The sequence below is a fragment of the Peromyscus leucopus genome, chromosome X (assembly GCF_004664715.2).
Source record: "Peromyscus leucopus breed LL Stock chromosome X, UCI_PerLeu_2.1, whole genome shotgun sequence".
In the NCBI taxonomy this organism is placed as follows: domain Eukaryota; kingdom Metazoa; phylum Chordata; class Mammalia; order Rodentia; family Cricetidae; genus Peromyscus; species Peromyscus leucopus.
The window spans coordinates 35823090-35846806 of record NC_051083.1 but is presented as its reverse complement, the minus strand read 5'-3'; the positions used below and the strand labels follow the sequence as shown (position 1 = coordinate 35846806).

Sequence of the window (23717 nt, the reverse complement as noted above, 5' to 3'; positions counted from 1 at the left end):
ACAACCAACCATAATGAGATCTGATGCCCTCTTCTCACCTGTAGGTGTATATGCAGACAGAACACTGTATACATAATAAATAAATAAATCTTTAAAAAATATTTTGAGAAAATGATACAATGTATCATAAACTGTATAACTTAGTATATATGCTTTGCTATATAATTAAATGTGTGTATACACTCAAATATGCATGATCAGGAGAATAAACTTATTAGTGGATATGAGCAGGACACAATATTATATTCAGTGAAATGAACTACAGCTATAAATCAAATAAAAATTTAGAAACATACCGAGTGAAAAAAGTGAGATGCTTAGTGACAATACTTTTCTAAAGCTCAAAGACGTGCATCATTAAATATGTTTAGTGAGGTATTATAAATGAATTTTTAAAGACAAAAAACCAAAATGACAAAAGACACAAACCACAAGAGACGGTAGGCAGAGAAGTTGCAGGATTAGCTCAGTAATTAAAACATTTAGCATTCCAACTATTAAATTATAAGATCAATTTATGTGATTATTTATTATTAAGCTCTATAGCAAACATGCCACATATATTCTTTTGTACATACAGAATATTACACAACATTATAATACAAAATTTAACTATAATATAGTAAATGAGGCAGAAGTATGAGAAATAGTACATTGTCAATTCCCATCTAAAAGAACTTAACTAGTGCAGTATAAACTATCTATTCTTTTTGGTACAGAAAATGCTGCAGCCTATATCTTTAAAAGTGTTTTGACAGGATGACTTTGAGGAATTTCTAGCATGCAATAATTTATTCACTCATTCTTTCATCCTGAGCCTTAAGAAAATATGTAACTCAGTGATTACTTAAGATCCTAAAACTTCTTATGCATGTGTACTTTTATCTGATTATAACATTCTAACCCACTAATAGGCCTTTGAAAACATACAGTTGTACATACATTTAATATACTATCAACTTTGCAAATTCCACTTTTATATGTGTATTCAGATAAAATCTTCAAGCTATTTTACTACTGTCTCTAATTCTTCTATTATCTGACTTTTGATATATTATATTAGGATAAAATAGGAAACCTGAAAAGATATAAACACTGCATCTGAATTATTAAAGCAGCTGAAGAAAACTTAAAGGATAAACTATAGGTGAACTGAATAAAAAGTATTTGTTTAAATATGAAGGAAAAATAGAATCAACTTTCATACCATCTTAACTGAGTATGCTGAATTAATATAATTCATACTGGTTAAAAATTATATATAAGGCTTGCCCTGGTTTTTGGTCTGAAATGCTCTAGTTTCAATCCCAAGAGCCCTGTTCAATTTTCAGGTCACCTAGAATGTCTGATTCAAGAAGGCTCAAGCACTAACCCTGAGCATGCAGCAAAAGTATTTAAAGCTGTGTTCAAAATGACTATGAGACTAGTCTGGCTCAGCTTTTCATGCCTTAACACTGCATGAACTAAAGAATATATATTCTGCCTGTTCAAGCACAATTTAGTCCACCATTTTATATCACTAAATGTATGTAACTAAAGTTTGATTTATTGATACATATGTTTTGTATGACTACTATACATTGACCACAAAAATGGACATGTTTTGAGTTGTACATGCTCAAATCTAGGTGACTTATAAATGTAAGTATGAGTGGCAAGTTCATATATGACCAACATTGATTTTTGCATTACATTTAAATGTAAATGTTAAGATATATTCCAAAAGACAAATTAAGATTAGGTAGACTGACAGCTATTATTAATGAATTTTTCTGTGAATAAATCATTAATTAAAAATTTTAAATGAATTCTAGGCTACATTTCTTTACAAATTCTGCAATATTTTCTAAGTATATTTCTAAGTATATTTCTAAGTATATTTAGAGTATACTCTAAAATATAAATCAAAATTTCTATTTCACTGCCATAAAAAGTTATAATTTTCTCACAAGTGATTAGCTTGAGTAACTAAAATTCCAAAATTAAATAGATAAAACTAGTTAAATTTTAGTGAGACTATATTTTTAAGAGATGTATGCTCAACTTGTTCATTTATATTTTTACTTTCAAAATCATAATTGTAGGATACTTAATATAATAATTTCATTTTATATAAAAGGTGTTATAAAGCTAAAATGTCTAGAAAGCACAAATACATAATTTAAGTGAGATTGCTCAGCAAAATAAATTCTTCAGTAGGGCTATTTAAAGTGTATCAACAAAATAATACCTTTTTCTTTTATTAAATATGTATTTATAACAAAGCAAAATAACTATGTCAGGTAAAAATAGAGTAAAGTAAAAAAAAAAAAAGCTCAGAAAAACAGAACAACTATTTCAAGTAAAAGCATTTTGCCAGAAATTGAATTTTTAAAAGAAAATATTCACTCTAAATTCAATAAATGGAAATCTGATTTAAAAATGTTTTACAACACTTGAAACTATTTTATCAGCATATAATTCAAATCTAAGTGTAAATTTTGGCCAAGAAAACTAACAGATACTAATGGGAGAAAAAATATGTACATTTGGTTTTTAAATAAAAATATTTTACCCCCTTATCAAATCTCTTGTTACATTCCTCTTGTTTTTCAATTGACGTCTCTTGGCCATTTTAACTCCCATTTATTTTGATTCTTCCAATAACTTTGAGCTAGATGTGCTAACTTATGTTTAAAATTGTAAAAGACATTACATGAATTTTCCAGTGTGGGATGATCTTCAGCAGAGCTGGGTTGCATCTCCCCAAACAAACTGCCTTCATCCTTGTTCCTTGTCCCAAGTACTCTCAACCTCATCAAGGCTTTACCTTTCAAACTGACAACACTTTAGTGTTCATTTTCTTAATTAGTGACAATCTCAGTTTTTGTCTGAAGTATAGAATATTAAAATGGTACAGTAGAATTATTTTAGGTTATGCTGATATCCACGAAGACAGGTATCATGGCAATTATTTCAATGCTGACAAGAAATGCGTGGGTACCTGTCTCATTTTTCTGATTCAGTTGCTGACAGGGCTCTAAAAAGAAGATTCAGTTCTTTGTGAGAAATCTTTCCAGTTAAGATTTTTAAAACAAGTTTCTCCATTTTTTCTTGTGTTTTTATAATAAATTTTATGTAGGGAACAAAATGTTAGGGAAAAATATCTTCAAATGCTTCAAAAATCTCAACCTATCCAAACACAGATAAGAAAAATTGATATAGATTTAATTAGACTATGTAAGTTCCTCCAAATGGAGATTTTCAAAGGAAATTTATAGTGCTTTTCCTCTTTAATTCTAACATTATTCGAAATAGAAGTGTCCAACACCAATAAGAATTTTCCACTTACTTTATTTTACCACCCCTTTGTGTTAAGAAAGGGAGAAAAGCCAATTTTTGACAGTTTATTTTTAGATATTGATCATCCCATCTTGCTGCAAAGGGAATAAAAATAATTAAAGTAGAGTGAAAAATCATTTTAAGCACAGCATATTTCAAAGCATAAAACTGTTCAGGTGAGATTTCTTGAAAGCCTGGTAATAAATGCATGTCCTAGATATTTTTTTAAAGTGTATTCCTTACTTATTCAAGTTGCCCTTTTAGGTGGCAGCTCAAGTTTAATTTCTATATTTAGGTACTTCATATATTTCCAAATAAACCTTTGGCTACTATTTATATAAAATGGCAGGATTAGACAATTTGTTGGATGTTAACTATATGTAATTTATTTTAAAATATAACTTTAGAATTTGTTTATGATAGGCTCTTTTGTCAAACTTAAACTAACATTCCTTTGGTGCGTAAAAAAAGTCCTTTTCTGATAATCTTAAATTCACTTTGGGAAATTTGGTAAATATAGAAAAGTAAAGTCTGTCCATAAATTCACTATCAGGAAATAAACAGTTAACTATTTTATTTCATGATTTTATCTATCAGTCCTCATTCCTATTGATACTATGGGCGGAAACAGAACACAGAGCTCAGAAAACCTTAGATTGTTTCATTTATAGCAGAAAAACAGTGCAGTAATAAAGAGATAAGTTTGTCTACTAATATACAAAATTCCTAAAAGATATATTTGTTAGCATTAGGCATCTGTATGGTGTTTCAGGAAAGATATTTTAGGCTAGCCTGGAATATGGTTATGAGGATAAATAATCACTTATTATTTATTTTTACCTTTTATAGCACTGATGATTGAAGGAGTGCCATGTACATACAAGACAAATGTTCTATCACTGAGCTATGTCACCAGCCCTCATAATCGTATTTTAACTAATAAAACGAAATTTACTATGATGGACATTGTTGAGGTTTTTTTAAATATGAATAAAAGAAACAGAATGGAAGGTTTTTCACATGAGAGTTAATTAAAAAGAGAAAAACTTAATTCTTTCTCTCTCTCTCTCTCTCTCTCTCTCTCTCTCTCTCTCTCTCTCTCTCTCTCTCTCTCTCTTTGCAAAAGACAAATGAACACATGCCAGCCACAGAGAATAATTTTGCTCAGTCAATTTCTTTTTAACCAATAGTGTATATAAACTAAGAAAGACATTCTTTCTGTCTTCAAGGAGTTCTTCATCTAATGAAAGTAAGATAATTGTTATTCATAGCATATAACTGCCCCAGAAAGTATGTGAAACGCTATGCACACAATGAGGAACTCTACCTCTGCTCACACAACAATGAATTATACCCCAAAAAGGGGGATAAAAGAGAATTATACAAGTAACTAGTCTAATCTTTTACAGAAAAAAAGGTGAGCAATGAATGTGTGGGAAAGTAAAAGACCAACAGCAAGGAATTACACTTAATTTCAACTATAGCAGGAACAACATTACAATAAAGATTCAATAGTGAGAGAAGACAAAAGCACATGCGGGAAATCAAAAAAGCTTCACAAGTGAAGTAGCATTTCTCTAAGTCCTTAAAGGATAGGACATAATTTTAATAAGGCAGAGATGAAAGATATATAGGACATATTACACAGAGGTATCATAAGATGAATAGCTAAACTAAGAACTGTTTTACTAATGATAATTTATCCATATGAGTTAGAGTACAGTTAATACATACGGGAGTTCTTGAAGATAAAACAAAAGTTATGCTAGAACAGCATATTAGCTCACTTGAATCCCAAAGGAAGAAGTCAGATTAATGATAATTTATGTGTATGAGTTAAAAGTACAGTTAAGACACATGGGAGTTCTTGAAGATAAAATCGAAGTTATGATGCGACAGCATGTTAGCTCCTTCGAATCCCAAAGGAAGAAGTTAGCAACTCATTTGTAAACAGCAACATGGGCTTAGATTTGCAATGACTAATTCGATGGTGATCAATTATATACTGATAGACAGATTAAAACAGGATGTCATGATATTATTTATTAAGAGGAATTTGCATTTAATGTTTCTTTTAAGGAACAACAGAATTAGGTACAAATTAGGAATGAGGAAAACCAAGGAAAAACCCAACAACATAAGATTTTGTTCAAAAGTAAAGATGACACTTCAAACAGGACATGTGACGGGAAAATGAGAATGAGGTAGAAGTACATGTGACAAATGTCATGAGCTACTGAATTTTAAAATACAGAAGCTGGTAACGTATGAGCAAAATGTCCTAAGAAGGCACACCATCATCTAAACACAGTATATAGCAGTTATGGAGGCACAAATCATCCTTCTGTATTCCAAGTACATTTAGAGTATTTTAGTAATTTTATGTTTGGTCAAGACAATCCTTAAAGATCACCCTGTAAAATAATCTCTTCTCTGTTGTTGGGTGGTTTTGCTCTTTTTGGGGCCTCACCACCCAGCTCCCAAATAAATCACACATAGAAGCTTATTATTGCTTATGAATGCCTGGCCTTAGCTTGCTTAGTTTCTAGCCAGCTTTCCTTAATTTATTCTGTCTACCTTTTCCTCTGGACTTTTCCCATTCTCTCACTTCCATAAATCTTACTCTTACTCTGTGGCTCACTGTGTAGCTGGGTTGCTGGCCCCTGATGTCCTTCTCCTTCTCTGGCTCCTAGATATTAGATCTCCAATCCCTCTTCTCAGATTTCCCTTTCTATTTATACTCTGCCTGCCAGCCCCACTTATCCTTTCTCCTGCCTTACTATTGGCCAGTTTTTTATTAGATCATCAGGTGTTTTATACAGGCACAGTAACACAGAGTTAAACAAATGCAACATAAGCAAAAGTAACACACCTTAAAATAATATTCCACTACACTTCTTTAGTCTACTTAATGTTTTCTGACTTTTAAGTAGCAAAACTTAAACCCATTACTGACTTATAATAAGTTGCTTAAGGAGAATGTTGAGCTGAACAGTAAAGCTACTGAAAAGTCCTATAGAGAACAGCAACACGCCTTAGAGGGCAATATGAGAATGGGGTATGTTTTATATAGAGTAACTGTCAATAGCAGACATTCATGCGATCTGGAGAAAAGTAAGAAATTAATTAAGTACTATTTACATGGCAGGCTCTTAAAATCACAGAACGTGTGGGCTAGCCATCTGACATGGACTACATTTATATCACTGCTTATCTCTGCAGAAAAATGTTAATTTACTAGAAACGATTTCCATATTCTTCTCGAAATAATAGCTGAAGGTGAAGAACAAAGGTGTGTTGTATAATCTGTAAATTCTAAACACAGAGAACTATTTTACCTCATATTATATATAACTTTTGTTCAAAATCCCGTTGCGAATTGCTTTTCCAAATAAGAAAACATTGAGTATGTTTGAGTTAAGCGTTACTTGATTACTTGATGATCCTCAAGAATTACAAGCAAACTCATAGCTGCCATTTTGAATTGTAGTCTTGGTTTATAAAAACAAAAAGTGTTAGCCCACTACTCAATAAACAGTAACTTTTATTTCACAAATATACTTGAAAATATTTTCACAGTTGATACAATAAAAATAGCAATAAGTGAATTCCTTTAGTATAAAAATAAAAATAAACCATACATTTCATTTTAATTTCACAACGTTCCAACTGTCATGTAAAAGCAAAAAAGATTAAATAACACATAATAAAATTACTATAGATTTTTACCAAGTAACAGTAAAGTGTTAATTATGTGTTTTATTACTGTGTGCACAGTAATAAAAAACAAACGCATATAGAATAACACTCTAGAAAATACATTAAAATGTTTCTGATGCCTTTTTTGTTTTTGTAAATTATGATTTGTTTGTTTTTACTGGTTGTCTGTATTCTAAAGGGCCTGGAATTGGGTGGGTTGAGAGGTGAGGGTATCTGGAAGGAGTTAGGGGAGGGGAACCATGATCAGAATATATTGTATTAAAAAATTTTCCAATAAAAAATAAAAATAAATGTTTCTGACAAGTCGTAACAACAGGAAACATTAGCTATAAGTTATGTCATTGCTATTACCTATGTTCCCTAGAGCAATGCATGTCAACCAAAACCACCTAGAAAAACTTGCAAAGATGCAAGATCTTTGGCCCTACCTATAATACACTTGAAGTGGGTCCCAAGCATTTCAAATTCCTAACAACTCTTCATGGTATCAAACTGCAGTTGGTTACACTGGACTCCAATGCTCTGGACACAGGCCAATAGCTATGACTGAAATTTGGCCTATTTTTATGAATCAAATTTTAATGGATCCTAAATACATTCATACATTTATATGTGCCTGCTATTTTTGCCATAAAATAAGAGAGATAATTGTGATAGGTACAATCTAGCCTATAAAGATTTATTTATTTACTATCTAGATATGGCCCTTTACAGAAAAAATATTTATTAATCTTTACTTACAAAATTCTATGCTTCTTTCTATTTTCTAGTTGAATTTATTTAAAAAAAGTAATTTATTGCTATCAAATGTGAAGGGACACGGACTACTTGAGTACATCTAAGCTAATAAACTGTTTCCCATTACCTTTTTCCTCTTACCGGGTTGCCTCATCCAGCCTTGATGAGGCTTTGTGCCTAGACTTAGTGCATCCTGTTATGCCATGTTAGGTTGCTATCCCTGGGAGGCCTGCTCTTTTCTGAAGGGAAACAGAGGAGCTGTGGATCTTGGGGAGAGGGTAGGTGGAGGGGAAACTGGGGGAAGTAGAGAGAGGGGAAACTGCAGTCAGGATGTATTTTGTATGAGAAAAGAATAAGGAAAGGAAAAAAGAAAGAAAATAAATAAAATGCTAAAAAATGTTTCCCATCATCATGAATGTTTCTTTGACTAACAAAGGCTTTTCATTTCCATCATATAATTCTGATGAATGCCTGATGCATACCATGATGAGGAGTAACAATGTTATTCACTAGGCCCTAAATAAAAATATTGAGAACCTAAAGTGTGAGATCTATGATGCAAAATATCTACATGATAGAACAAAAGTATACTGAAGTTAATAAGTCTATATTAATCAAATTTCCTATTTTTTGAGGAATTATAAACAATATAGCAACCTGAGAGCTATGGCTGATAATCAAGAACAGATGGCACGAGGATAAAGTCGATCACAGTTTCATGAGCTTATCCAATAATTTTTTGCATCACTATACATTACCCCCTATTCTCCCAATTCCTGCATCACTAGATAATGGTACCCTGAGAAAGAAGCAGTGGCAACAGGGTACCATAAGACTTATGATGGAGAGTTGTACCTATTAATGTCAATCCTCCTAGATATACTTTATTTAGATAAATTTCTATAGATCTACTAGTAAATTTACTTCAGTCTCTGACATTTCTCATTGTTTTATAAAAGAATTGATTCAAACATTTATACCAGTTGTTGGACTCCTGAGGGCATTTGATCTTGGAATCTCTGGCTTACATTTCAGTGAAAAATCAGATCAAGTAATTAGATCATTACCAAAAGCTCTTAGGTATATTTATTTGTGTATGTGTACACACAAGGTAAAACTATCAATATCTTAGAGTAAAAATCTGAACTTGTTGAATGGAGTGATTTAATTGTGTGAAAGTGATAGTTTAGACATTCCATTGAAGATGAAACTGACAGACATGATCTTATAATAATGAAGTTAGGTACTCCAATTCATTTTCTATCTTCTGATAAACAAAACTTACGATACATGCATACTATTCAATAAATAATTTGCTTTTTAAAAATCATTTGCTCATTTTTTAAATATAAAATAGCTAGTAATTTAACCAAAGGAAATGCTGTCAGTCAATACCTGTTGTACAATTGTTGTTAGTTCCAAGCAGAGTTGTATGACGTTATTTCGTGTGACTGAATAGTCTGTCACAGCAGCAAATGGTGACCTACAATGGAAAAACAAAGAGTGTGATTATTAAGAACAGCTTTTGAAAATCACCAAAATGAAATCGTATAACATAAGATTTTGAATAATAAATGAATTGTTATAAAGCTTACATAGTGATAAAATAATATTTGGGACTCGTTTAGATTAAAATGAGTGAAATTAGAAGAATTAAAATTTAGAAATAATTTTATATCTATCAAATTTTTCTTTATAAATTTCTTAAAATTTGTTCTTTGATGCTTTATTCAAGGCTCCTTTACTATATCTAATACAAAATAGAAAAGTAAAGCTTAATCAAAAGCAGTGTTTTATTTAGTATTTACTTTCCAAAGAAACTTAACACTTTAAATATCACATTTACTTGAAATACCCATAATTAAATGCTAGCAGTATTAATAAAGTAGTGGTTACTCTTAGCTTACCATATGTGAATTACTATTCTAATTGTGACATACATACTAACTTAATATATACAGTAACTCTTATGAAACAGGCATTCTTTTATTATTTTAGTTTTATAAAATAGAACAATGACGGTAGATAAATGTTTAGTGACAATGAGTGAGTCTGGGAGCTAGTGTTCAGACCCAGAAGTCTGAATCCAGAGCCCACAGTCATATGCAGTTAAACACTACCATGAATTTACCTAGAGTTTATCATTACTTCATTCTCATTTATGGACAATATATTCAGGGAATTATTCCATTTCATGTAAGCTGACAATTTTATATATAAAGAACTTTAAAATAAGACAAAATATTTACAATATTTAATTGTAATGGCTAAACCTTACAAATCAAATATATACCAAAAAGTCAAAGTCTTAACATTTACACAGCATCATTCATATGGAAATTGCATACTTAAGTAATTAAATTTTAGTTAATGAAAAGAAAACAAAAGCATATACATTCCAGTGTACTTTAGAGATTCATAACAATCGTCATGGATACTACTCCTTTCCCTTTTCTAGCACTGAATTATTGTGTTTTGCTATCTGTGTACTTTTGAGGACCTGGAGTGTGGAGAGATGGTTCAGCAGTTAATAAAGCTCACTGCTCTTCCAGAGGACCTAGTTCAGTTCCCAGCACCCACATGGTGGCTCACAACTCCAGTCCCAGGAGATCTAATACTTTCTTTTAGCCTCTATGGGCACTACATGTGCAGGGTGTGCAGATATGCATAAATGCATAACACTCATACACATAAAATAAAAATAAAGGTTAAAATAGTTTAGGATATACAAAAAAGAGGGTATGTGGAATGTTGTAATGAACTGGGGCTATGTAGAAAACATTTTTGTTTGAAAACTAAACATATAATAAACACATGTCCACTAACAATATCTAACAGAAGTTTATACTGCTTACCAGCAAAACAAATGAATATTTCTCATCTAACACGATTGTAGATAAGATTCTGTTACATTTAAATTGGTAACAATAAATTCTAAATTTTCTATGGGCCAAGGAGCAATATAGATAGATATTCCTATAACCCAAGGCAGAGGAGGGAACAAAGTCAAATTCGTTAATATATTATTAGGACTTAGAATTTGTCTTAATATTTTTTCCACAATCACTAAATATTAAAAATTGAATCACAGGGAAAGTTAAAATATAAAACTATCCTGCAACATTTCTCACATTATGTTCAACCAAATAATTCACAAATATCCTGATTTCCTAATCTACCACATACTTTATCCTAATCTCTTAGCAACATCTGTCCATATTGATAACTGTCTTTTTTCCTTCAATTTTTTTACTTTTGCTTCCATAACACTACTTTCACATAAACACCTCTTTATTATGATTACAAGTCTATATTTTTTTCTTGAGTTAAACTTCTCATTTTTTTTTTTTTTTTTTTGATGCAGGGTTTCTCCGCATTGTCCTGTCTGTCCAGGGACTCATTCTATAGACCAGGCTGGCCTTGAACTCAGTTCCTGCTTCTGCCTCTGTGTCTCAAGTGCTGGATTAAAGGAGTATGCCACCATGCCCAGCATGAACTAAACTTTTAATCATTTTTCAATTGTTGATGGTCCACAGGGCTCATTTCTTATCCCACATCTCTCTATTCCCTCAAAAAATATAAAGTATACAGTATAGGCTAGGGCCTTTTCTGATTAACTATATCAGTGAGCAAAGTATAAGAGAAATCTCTGCTATCTTGAATGACATATTATAGAAAGAACAGTTAATAAGAACAATAGCCCTATTTTATAACTAAGGACATATAGCATGTTAGGAAGGTCTAAGATTTTTGAATAATCAAATAAGACAGTAAAAATATGTTCTAATATTTTCCTTATGTCACCTATTGGATAGTGGGTTTGCCTATTTTGATTATTCACTGGGTCAGCGGAGTCAGGCATGTCTTATTAATTCTAAATGTCCTCATTTTTTGACTCTCCAGCTCTTATTTGTCCCTAGGCCTTACTTATCTACCCAAACAACTTGAATATTCTTTCATTGTTATTATTGCCTCACTAATTAAAATCTCAGAGCAGTGGAGAAGATACACACACACACACACACACACACACACACACACACACACACATCTCCTAAGATTGTCAGGATCTATCAGGTACTAGCACCATTTATTCATTTGGTTTTGAACTTAACCACTCTAAATCCTAGTTTGCCCACTTGTAAAATAAGGACAATACTTGTAGATTGTTTTGACTGAACAAGTATGACTAAAGTTATTCATGCCAAAGACTGTCACCACCATGGTTAGCATAGCAATCACTGTCAGTACTAGCAGTTATTAAATCCTGAAAAAGCCTCCAAAGTAGTATTCCTTTTTCTAGCATTGGTCTTCTCCAATCTTCTGCAACAAGGAATCTTTGAAATTCACAGATCTAAATAAAACAATCACCCTGGACTGCACCCCATTGTCTTTCCCATAAAGTGCAAATGCCAAGAATTTCTTTTTTCTTATTATTTTATTTCTTTTCTTTCTTTCTTTTTTTTTTTTCTTCTGATTGGCTAGCCTGGAGTGCAGTGTGTAGACCAGGCTGATCTGGAATTCACAAAGATCAACCTGCCTCTTCAGTGCTGGAATTAAGGTCAGATTTTTTTCTTTTAACTCAAGATGTTAAAGCAATGTTAATAATCAAGCCAGTCTACTCTTGAATTTTTATGTGATTAAAAATAAAAAACATTCAATCCTTTTTTCAATTTACAAAAGATTCAATAGAATTTAAAAGTGAGCACAATTTATATTTTTGCATTGCTTTTAAGTACTTATTTGATTTTTGTGGTCAAAATTTCAAATAGCCTCTAGTTTAATTGAATACTTCTATGTGATATAGCACAAAATGTACACTAAACTATTTTCTTTAGGCTTTTTGTCACATTTCACTTCCTATGAAATAAGCATAAAACAGCCATTGGATGACTTCATGGATTGTTTTGGGTGTTTGTACATGGAGGTGAACTGAACTGATGCTTATCAAGAGTTGTATTAATGATAAAATGTAATAATACATAACACAACAGAGTCTCAAAAACTATTACATTACAAAAATTAATTTGGAGTGTGTATACTCATGCCTACCATTAGGAAATAAAAGCATTATCTAATCACTCTATGCAATAGTATATTGGAAAGAAAATATAATGGAATTTACTTAAATCATTTTATTTTGGGATAAATGAATGTACAGTTACAGGGCAAATAATAGTGATTGTAAATAGAACTAAAATCAATGTGTTATTTAAGGATTAACAATTAAGCAATATCTTATTGACTAGAGGTAATATTTACTATATATGTATATATGGAGGTTATTTCAGCTTAGAGTAACATGCCTTCAGGTAGGGAAGTAAGTGGGGAACTCGAGATGAAAACCTGGAGGCAAGAACTGAAGCATAGGCTATGGAGGAATGCTGCTTATACTGACTCAGTCTCCATGGATTGCTCACCATGCTTTCTTTTTTACGGTGCAATTTAAAATATTTTCTTAGTTTAAAGCTATATGATTATCCCACAGCCAGCATTGTCCTAAATGGAGAAAAATTCACAATCTCACTAAAATCAGGAATGAGATAGGGCTGTCCACTATCCCCAACTCCTTTCCAATATAGTCCTAGAAGCACTAGCTGGAGAAATAATCCAGATGAGGGAAATTAACAGGAAATGAAGTCAAATTGTTTCTATTTGCAGATAATATGGTATACATAAGAGATACAAAAATTTCACCAGAAAATGCTAGAAACAATATTTAGCAAAGTGGCAAGGTGTAAAATCAACTTACAAAAATCTGTACCCCTTTTAGATATCAACAACAAACACACTGAGAAAGAGATCATGGGCATACTCCAAATTTATAATAGCATCAAAATATCTTGGATAAACCAAAAAAAAGGAGGTAAAAAGAGGTGAAAGGCCTCTACAATGAAAAATTAACAACTCTGAAGAAGTTGGGAAAGATACTCAAAAATTAAAGATATCCATATTCATGAATCAGTAAAATTAATATTGTGTAAATGAACATTCTATAAAAAGCAATTTACAGATTAAATTAAATATCAAAATAGCTACATCATTCTTTACAGAAATAAAAAAAATCATTCTAAAATCCATATGCAACTAGAAATGAAACTGAATAGTCAAAGCAATCCTGAGCAAAAAGAATACTGAAGGGATTGCTATTCTAGACTTCAGATTGTGTCTCCTGGCAATGTCAGCATCTACACCTATAATCTCTCACCAACACGACTGTTTAAACATGATCTCAACAAGGACTAACCAATAGACATGCCAAAGTGAAGAAGAAAAACCCCAGAAGGCTTCAAATCTACACAACTAAACCACAGGCACCTAAGAAACACTAAAAGTGGGAGAACTTTCTTCCCTGGGGAAGAGCACACCAATTTGTTGTTCAATACCAAACTGTCAGTCCTGAAAAACATACATATAACCAACATTACACAGTCAGAGCATGTTCTATTTAGCATTATATATGTATGTATATATACAGATATGCATGTCATAACAGCTAATTAAAAAAGATGTCATGAATTTGAAAGAGAGCAAGGGGAGGGGTGTATGGTAAAGTTTGGAGGGAAGGGAGAAATATTGTTATAATATTATAATCACAAAAATAAAAATATAAAAGCAATAAAATAATATAAAAACATGGTACCAGCAACAAAAGAGACATGTAGACAAGTAGAACAAAATAGAAGGCCCAAACATGAGCATATATAACTTCAGGCACTTCATATTTGACAAAGATGCCAAAAACGTTCTCTGGAGAAGAGTAAGCATCTTCAACACAGAGCACTGGAAAAACTGGGTGTCCACATGTAAAAGAATGAAATTAGACCCATATTTATCACCTTGCACAAAAATACAAATGGATCAAAGACCTAAACATGAAACCTGAAATGTGGAAATTGCTACAGGAAAACATAGCAGTGCCCACATGATCCAGGTGTAGGAAAGGACTTTCTGACTAGGACTTCAGTTGCCCAAGAATTAAGGTCAACAATTGACAAGTGGAACTTCATAAAACTAAAAAGCTACTGCACAGCCAAAGAAACAATCAACAGGTTGAAGAGGAAACCCACAGAATGGGAGAGAATCTTTGTCAGCTCTACAGCTGACAGAAGCTTAATACTCAGAGTACATAAGGAAATAAAAAAAAAAAACACACAGAGTACTTTAAAAAGTGGGCCTTGGCCTTGAACAGTGTTCTCAATAGAAAAAATAAAAATATCTAAGAAATACCTCATGTGTTTACCACCCTCGGCAATTGTAAATTGCAAAGGAAAACAAGTCTGAGACTTCATCTCACCCCAGTCAGAATGCCAAAGATCAACAAAACAATTCACATCACCCACTGTTGATGGAATTACAAACTGGTACAGCCAGACTAGAAGTCAAAAACTAAAAATAAATCCACCACATGACCAGCTATACCACTCCCTGACATGTGCTCAAAGTACTCAATATTCACAGAAACATGCTCAGTAATATTTATAGCCACGATATTTAAAGTCTGTATTATTAAAATAAGACCTTGATAGGTTATCCAATGCCAAGTGGTCATCTCTAAACATGTACACATTTGAGCATCATTAAATGGACTCAGCAGGTTGTGTGTGTGTGTGTGTGTGTGTGTGTGTGTGTGCATGCACACATATGCATGTGTGTTTAACGATAATAATTAAAGAAGTCATAAAGTTGAGTGGGGCATGGGAAGAACTAGAGGGAGGAGAGTGTGGAGTAGAAATTATGTAAGTATAGTTCTAAAAAATGTTTAAAAATGCAATTACTTTAAACAATTGATCAGTGTAGTTTATATATACTATGTTGAAACTACATTTTTATTTACTTTTTTAAAAATCTGGTAGTATATAGTTTAGTGTCCGAATCAGGATTTAATACCATAACTATATATTATGCATTGATATAATTTAGATAATATAAAACTAAGTAAAATTAACTTCTACTTTGAATGCACAAAACCTAGCTGGGCATTGTGGCACTTGGGAAACTGAGGCAGGTGGATCTCTGCACTTCCCAGGCCAGTCTGATCTACATGGGACAGCCAAGACTATATAGTAAGGCCTTGTCTCAAAAAACAAAACCAAAAAAATAAAAGTATAAAGCCTTTAGATATAAGGTCTCATTTTTTAAAAAGCCAATTTGTATCTTACTGATGTGCTTTGAAGGAAGAACTCTGGAAAGACTGTAAATTATCAGAATTTCTTATGAGATTACAACACAGGGTAATACCATGATCTATGAAAACAGAAAGCTCATTTAGTCTATTTTTAATTGTAATTCAAGTTCATGGCAATATCAAACCTAATATAAAAGTTTAATCTTTCCCATTTCATATTATAAATTTTATGCTCTGCTATATATTCCAAGAGAAGTGTACAAACCAGGGCAACTAGACAAGGAGTACATGCTAATAAAGTCACAGTATCTACTTACTCATTGCTCTCTCAATATGATCATTAGCAAAAGGAATGAAGAAACCCAGGAGACACTATACATTTTGTTATGATAGGCAAACAGTTTTGCTTAGAAAACAGCAAAGGGATTTTGTGCTTATCTATCTATCTTGATATAAAATTTTACAAAAGATTCATATCTACATGCTAATGACCTAAAACTCTTATGAATCATAACCAGATATTTATTATTTTTACTTCTCTGTCTAGTATTTTCATAGGAGATATGAAATAATGCTAAGGTAAAAACTGGTGTATGAAGAGGAGTTACTTATGAAACATGGGGAAGAGTGTACCTGTCCAACCAAGCAAGGAGACTCTTGGCTGCTCCAATCAGATCCACAACTGAGGTCAGAAAGTCGTTCGGCAGTTTTCTGCTGGTCCTCCCATCATAATGGCCACTCCTTCTCCTTCCTGTTATGAAGTTCTGTAGATTTTTGGCAGATGCATTCAACTTGTGGGAAAGGGTTTTTAGATTTTCTGTTTCTAAGCCATAATTCTGAATAATAAAACAGAGAAAAATACATTTACTGCCAATATTTCCTTTATGTATTAAGAAACTTACTGATATAAATAAAGAATTTACTGGGTATTTTACTATGTAATAGCAGTGGGACAATGTTAGAATTACAAATGAGTAAGACAGATTCCTGGCTTAGTGGAACCCATAGTCAAATGCATGTTTGGGGATATCAAAGAAAACAATTATAATAAAGATGTGCTAGCTAGTTATTTTTTTATAATTTGATTTAATATTACATATCAGCCACAGATTCCCCGGTCCTCCCTCCTCCGCACGCCCCCCCCCCCCGCCATTCCCCTCAGGCCACCCCCCATTCCCATCTCATCTAGGGCAAGGACTCCCCTGGGGATTCAGCTCAACCTGGTAGATTCAGTCCAGGCAGGTCCAGTCCCCTCCTCCCAGGCTGAGGCCAAGTGTCCCTGCATAGGCCCCAGGTTCCAAACAGCCAGTTAATGCACTAAGGACAGGTCCTGGTCCCACTGCCTGGATGCCTCCCAAACAGTTCAAGCTCATCAACTGTCTCACTTATCCAGAGGGCCTGATCCAGTTGGGGGCTCCTCAGCTATTGGTTCATAGTTCATGTGTTTCCACTAGTTTGGCTATTTGTCCCTGTGCTTTATCCAGTCTTGGTCTCAACAATTCTCACTCGTACAATCCCTCCTCTTTCTTGCTGATTGGACTCCTGGAGCTCCACCTGGGACCTGGCTGTGGATCTCTGCATCTGCTTCCATTAGTCATTGGTTGAGATTTCTAGCATGACAGGGTGTTTGACCATCCTATCACCAGAGTAGGTCATTCGGGCTTTCTCTCAACCATTGCCAGCAGTCTATTGTGGGGGTATCTTTATGGATTTCTGGGGACCTCTCTAGCACTTTGCTTCTTAAGTGCTAGCTAGTTTTTATCTCAAATTGAAACAAGCTAGTCATCTGAGAGCAGGGAACTTCATTTGAGAAAATACCTCCATAAGATCTGGCTGTCCACAGGAAAGCCTGTAGGGCATTTTATTGATTAGTGATTGTTGTGGGAAGGCCCAGTCCATTGTGAGTGGAGCCACCCCTGAAACAGTGGTCCTGGGTGCCAATAAGAAAGTAGGCTGAAACCAAGCAGTGGTGGTATACACCTTTAATCCCAGCACTCAAGTTCAAGGACAACCTGGTCTACAGAGCAAATTCCAGGACAGCCAGGGCTACACAGAGAAACCCTGTCTTGAAATAACGCCCCCCCCCCAAAAAAAAAGACAAAGAAAGACAGACAGACTGACAAACCTAAAGAGAGTAGGCTGAGTAGGCAGCCATGAAGAACAAGCCTGTAAGCAGGACTCCTTAATGGCCTCTGCATCTGCTCCTGTTCACAGGTTTCTGCCCTGACTGCCTCAGTGATGAACTGTGATATGGAAGTATAGCAAAAACAAACGAACAGCAACCCTTTCCTCCCCAAGTCACTTTGGGTCATAGTGTTTCATCACAGCAATCAATACAAATCCTAACCTAGTCAGATATTTTTGAAAGGATTTCTTCAAGAAAACAAAAACCCATGTATGAGATATACTTAGCCACTTTCTTTGTCCTATTTATTACCTACATGTTCATATACTTGGACACTAACATGTGGACCGCGAACCAGTCATGATTTAGAACTAACTCAACATAGACAGTCTAGTCTTAATAAATTAGCATTAAATTCATACATCTTCTCTTTTAATTATATACATGTAAAATATTATGTATGACAGAAATGAAGGCACACCTTCAACATTTTAGAAAATAAAGTTGACTAAATCCTCATTAGTCACAAATTCTCATCAAACACCTAACTAAAAATATAATATTAACATGAAAAATTTTATAATGTCTATTTCATTTTAATGAATCCTTAATTTGAATGCACCATGCAGCAGATATTTAGATTTATAATACTTTTCTTTGTAAATATTGGTGAATTCTAAAAGGCTTGCTTTAATGAAAGTTTTTAGAAAGCAGATTATTTTGAATAAGTTAAGCAATTATGGTTCAAAGAAACAAAATCTTAGCAACTCCAGGCATCAATCTTTTTTCATAAAAATAACTATTATATTAAAAGTGTATAAAATGAAAATCATTATCCTGATGATTATGATGATCAATTTTAATCAATTCACCTATAATTCCCAATAAAAATACATTGTCAGCACACAAACTAAGGGCTATACAATAAACTGTTCACACTTTATGCTTTTACTGTTATAGATAGTATTTGTACTTTCATTTAAGAATGATATAGCATCGTACCTTGAAAGAGTTAATGAGCCTCTAAATCATAATTATATTACTTTTTTGGAATAACATTGCACATTTAATGAATATATATGATGCTCAATGGTACAAGAATGGAAAATGACTAAAAAAAACCCTGGATTTTTGTTAGAAACTACAATAATTGTTCCCTAAAAGGACTGACTTCAAAATAAGAGAGACAGAAATAGCATAGCTTAAAAGAAACAAAGAAATTTGGTAATTTTTCTGTCTTTACTCTAGGAACAGAAACTTCAAAAAATATGTAAGAAGGAGAACAGATCATAGTTCTCTCAAAGTTTCATTCAGTAAGATATTAATCTAATGCCCTGTTCATGCTAACCATTGCACAGAAAAATTAAAGAAAAATGATACTAATTAGACAAGACTATCTTGGAAGAGTCGACTGGACAACCACAGAACTAAGTGAAAAATTATACGACAGAATATGTATGTGATCTATCCTTTTGTCATATATCATCATATAATACCAAACAAACCAATATTTTCATTTTCTCCTAATCATTCCATGTTCTTTCATACTTGTCTTTAAACATAAAATTCCTTATTCACAGATAACTTCTTTTTAAAATTGAGGTACTATAGTTAATTTTTAATGTTAAAATTTCGTTTTTATTTTATGCAAGGTATACGGGTATTTTGCCTGCATGTATTTCTGTGTACCACGTGTGAACAATGCCTGTAGAGGTTAGAAGTAGGTGTCAGATCCTCTGGAATTGGAGGTTGTTAACCTTCTATGGTGCTGGAATCTTACTGTGGAAGAGAAGGCAGTGCTGTTAACACTTATGGCATCTCTCCAGGCCCCAACTAATTTCTTTTTTGCTCAGAAAATATCTTTCAAACCTGCAAGGCCAATGCAAATGTCACCTACACTTTCTACAGTGCTCAGCAATATTTCTTGGTGTTGTTTTTAAATCTGTATTGACTTTATCAACTTTTATCATGGTACGGACCATGAATTTTTCATGTTTGCATTCCCACCAGTAGCATGTTTGAACATGAATATATCCTTGTTGAAAGAAAGATATAAATAGAAGTAAAGGAAAAGTAGTAAGGCCAGCCAGCATAAACCAGAGAGATAAGACAGATTTCTATTGCTAACAGTGAATTCTTGGTCTAGTCAGCTCACTTTGTTGATAAGGTAGCTTACTTCCCAAATTTAAATGACAGTGCAAGTACAATAGAATTCTCTGCTCATAAATTTACTTTATAATCACTAGAAAACATCTGTTGGATTCACTGGACAATGTCTGTACTTCTGACTAGCTGATATGTAGCCATTTGGAAAGGATGAAAAGGATGTTCAATATCTGGAGTATGTTACCAGAGAGTAACTACATGAGGAAGTATTTAAATTACGCAACACTAAGATGCTGAAGCTTGAACTGTAAGCTAATAAAGCTTAGCATATGAAAAAATTCAGCACAGTTCCATGGCTCAATTTTAAAAATGGCCTAGACATAAACTCTGATACTGTTTTTATATGTGAGCCAAACTCCAAAAGTCTACATATCTAGATGAACATGACGCCATCTTTCCTTCATCCAACTGACAGTGCAGGAGTCTGTCAAACAAGAGGCGCCACTGTTATCAGATATATATGTTTGAATGTCAAGCTCTGAAACACTGAACTATAAACACTGTAAGATGTAGCAAACAAAGACTGCTAGGTTATTAGCCCTCTACAACCTACTTCTACCTCTACAGTAACTTCAGGGCCAGTGAGACATGAATTTGAAGATTAGTGTGCTTAAACACTAGGTACTTTTCTTACCATTAGTATGGTCTTTTGCTTCAGGCATAACTGCTTCAATCTGATTCAGGTAGATTGTGAGTTCATATTCTGTCAGTCAATCTCTCTCCCTCCCTACCCCCCGTGCACGTGTGTGTGTGTGTGTGTGTGTGTGTGTGTGTGTGTGTATGCATGCATTATTTTATCTATGTGGAATATCATTCTCTTGCATCCTCCACCTACTAATCATACTCATCCTCCATTAGGCTGATTATGTAATATGCACCCATGTAGATCAATAAAAACAGTTATTTTCTTTTTTTCTGTATTCTCACAATATTTATCACATATTCTATATTTTGGTCATTACAGTATTAGGCTTGATTATTTATTTGCCATTCTCCTCAAATATGTTTTACAAGGGGACAAAAGTCACGTCTTACAGTTGAAAAATTACTAAGTATATAAATTGATGCTTCAGTTGAACTGTATTTAATATATCCATTTGATTTTACTAGTCATCATCTAAATAATAGTTATTGTATAGTGTGTGCTAAACACTGAATTAGGCACTACACAAACACAATTCCTTGATTTTCACACCACTAAAAGGAATTCGTGTGATTATCTCAGCTTTAAACAAACTATGGCTATGAGTTAAATGATATGCTCATGAGTTCTCAGGATCTAGTTGAGCCAATATTCAAATTCAAGTTACAGCATTATGTAGATATCATTTTTTCTATATATATGTAGTTCTCTTGTCTTAAAAATAACTGAAAGAATTTAAACCATTCAGGTTAGTTTTACCTGACTTTATCTTGAGGAAATCTATAACTATATCTAATATCAGAATATCTAATGTATTATCACAAGCTTAGAAAAAGTTTATTTTGACATTCATTTCTCTTGACTTTCTTATGCATTTTCATTAACTGAAGAAAACTATCATATAATGTATGATATTTTATTTTCACTGCTTATATGTGGAAATAACATCTAAATAAATTGTTTTAAAGCTTTTTAAACAAGATAACTTAATATTTCAAAATTTAGAAGAACTGGATTTTATAATTGATTATACATAATTGTATATATAAAGCACCACTGCCAAAATTCCCCTTAGCTAAGCTCCAACTTGTTTTTCACATGATGAAATATAAACTAGTTGAGTTTTAAGCTTCTTTGTCATTTAGCACTAATGGATTAAATTTACAAAAGTATACAAATAATACATCTAAGAATATAAATACTATACTTAAAAATGAGAATTTTTACATACATGTATCTAGGTTATAATAAAAGAGAGAGAGCAAAAAGTCAAAAAAGTAGATAGTGGAAGACAGCATCAAGTTTTCTTTCCAACCAGTTTCAGTCCTTACCAGTGCACACAGAAGGTCAACTGCCTCCAAGATCAGCTCCTGATGGCCAATACGGCTGACGCCCAGATCTTCTAGCTCCTGATGTGTGATGCGTAGCAGCTGATCTCCACTGATCTTCTCCCTCTCAAAGTTCTTAATATACTGCTGCAAACAGTCATCAAGACCTACAAAATAAAATAATAAAAAACAAAATAGAAAAATATTGTTGAAACAAACAAACTGATGGGCAGATGGGAAGCAAGCAATAATTCCCACCATGCCAAAACTTAAATCCATTTTGACATTGGACTAGTCAAATATTCCACCTCTTCTCAATATATATGTGAGCTGTAGCAAAAAATTATATTCTTCATTATTAGATTCCTATTCCTATTCAAACTTTGCCGGGTAATCACTAAAAACCTCACCTCTCTTCTATGTTCTAATTTCAGACAAATATGCAGAATAATGAATATAAACAGGTTCCCCTACTTTTAGATTTACATGTACCATACTACTTCTTTTTCCTTAACATAATTTCATAGGGAGGGGCCTTATTCTTTCTACATAGCCTAATGAATCTGTCTTCCTTAACTCTGAACTCCTGTCTTCTATCACCATAGCACTACTTCAATCATTTTAAAACTAAATACTTTGTTTCAATAAATTTCTATTCTTTGATGCCTTTTGTATTTAACACTCTGCTATCTTAAAGATAAATTAAAAAAAAAACCCTGATTTCCTTCATGCTGTATTGTCACCCTTTATAGACCTAAGCACTCTTTCTTTTCTTTTTTTTAAAGCTGCAATGAATTCCCTAATCTATTATCATTTGAATTTAATTCAAGTTCATAGTATATAATCACATTAGAATTTATGCTCTTAAAATAATTCTTTCAAGATTCCCCATGACAATTAATAAGTGATTGTTCAGCCTATAGTTAATGTTCAATCGTTTACAAAAGTAGACTGGCACAAATGGCAAATTGGAATAATATGACTAGGCCTCTAAAATTTTAGGTAAGGATTATCAAGAAAATTAAATAACTAACACAAAATAAGTGGTATTGATTATACCAAAAAGGGAGATAAGATTCTACAATGTGCTATATTGTTGCAAAAATTATGAAGGAGTAGAAATCATAAGCAAGTAGAGGAGGGGGAAAGATATGGTTAAAACATATATACCAAATGAACAAAGACTTGCAAGAGAGAAAAACAGTCCTAAAAGTAGTCTGGTTCCTGACAACAGATAATTGTCTTCATGTTGCTGTATTAAGTGAATTAATTTTGGCCCTCACCAATACTCACATAGCAGTGGAGAATCAATGAAAAAATAATATTGTGGAAGATCACAAACTAAAGTTTTTTAAAGAAAGTTTGAGAATATAGCAAAGTGGCATAGCCGTATTTGAATAGAATGGCAGAAGTCATAAAGCCAGCACAGCTGCTTGATAAAGATCCAGCAAAGCTGAGCCACATGATGGCTGCCATGTCACCTTTGGTTTTCATCTCCACCTGTTACATACTTGGGGCACTTTTAATATTTGTACAATTTGAGGATAC

General features: G+C 32.9%; 1 protein-coding gene across 5 annotated transcripts in view; it reads right to left on the bottom strand.

The window, feature by feature from the left end:
• The window catches only part of Cnksr2 (connector enhancer of kinase suppressor of Ras 2), a 241405-nt gene that overhangs the window by 165925 nt on the left and 51763 nt on the right, over nucleotides 1-23717 (bottom strand). For all 5 annotated transcript variants that reach the window (XM_028873221.2, XM_028873217.2, XM_028873218.2 and 2 more), the window contains exons 2-4: nucleotides 22173-22336; nucleotides 16541-16743; nucleotides 9175-9262 (exon numbers count right to left, since the gene is read on the bottom strand). In XM_028873221.2, coding sequence (XP_028729054.1) covers nucleotides 9175-9262; nucleotides 16541-16743; nucleotides 22173-22336 — 455 coding nt within the window. The remainder of the gene's footprint in view (nucleotides 1-9174; nucleotides 9263-16540; nucleotides 16744-22172; nucleotides 22337-23717) is intronic.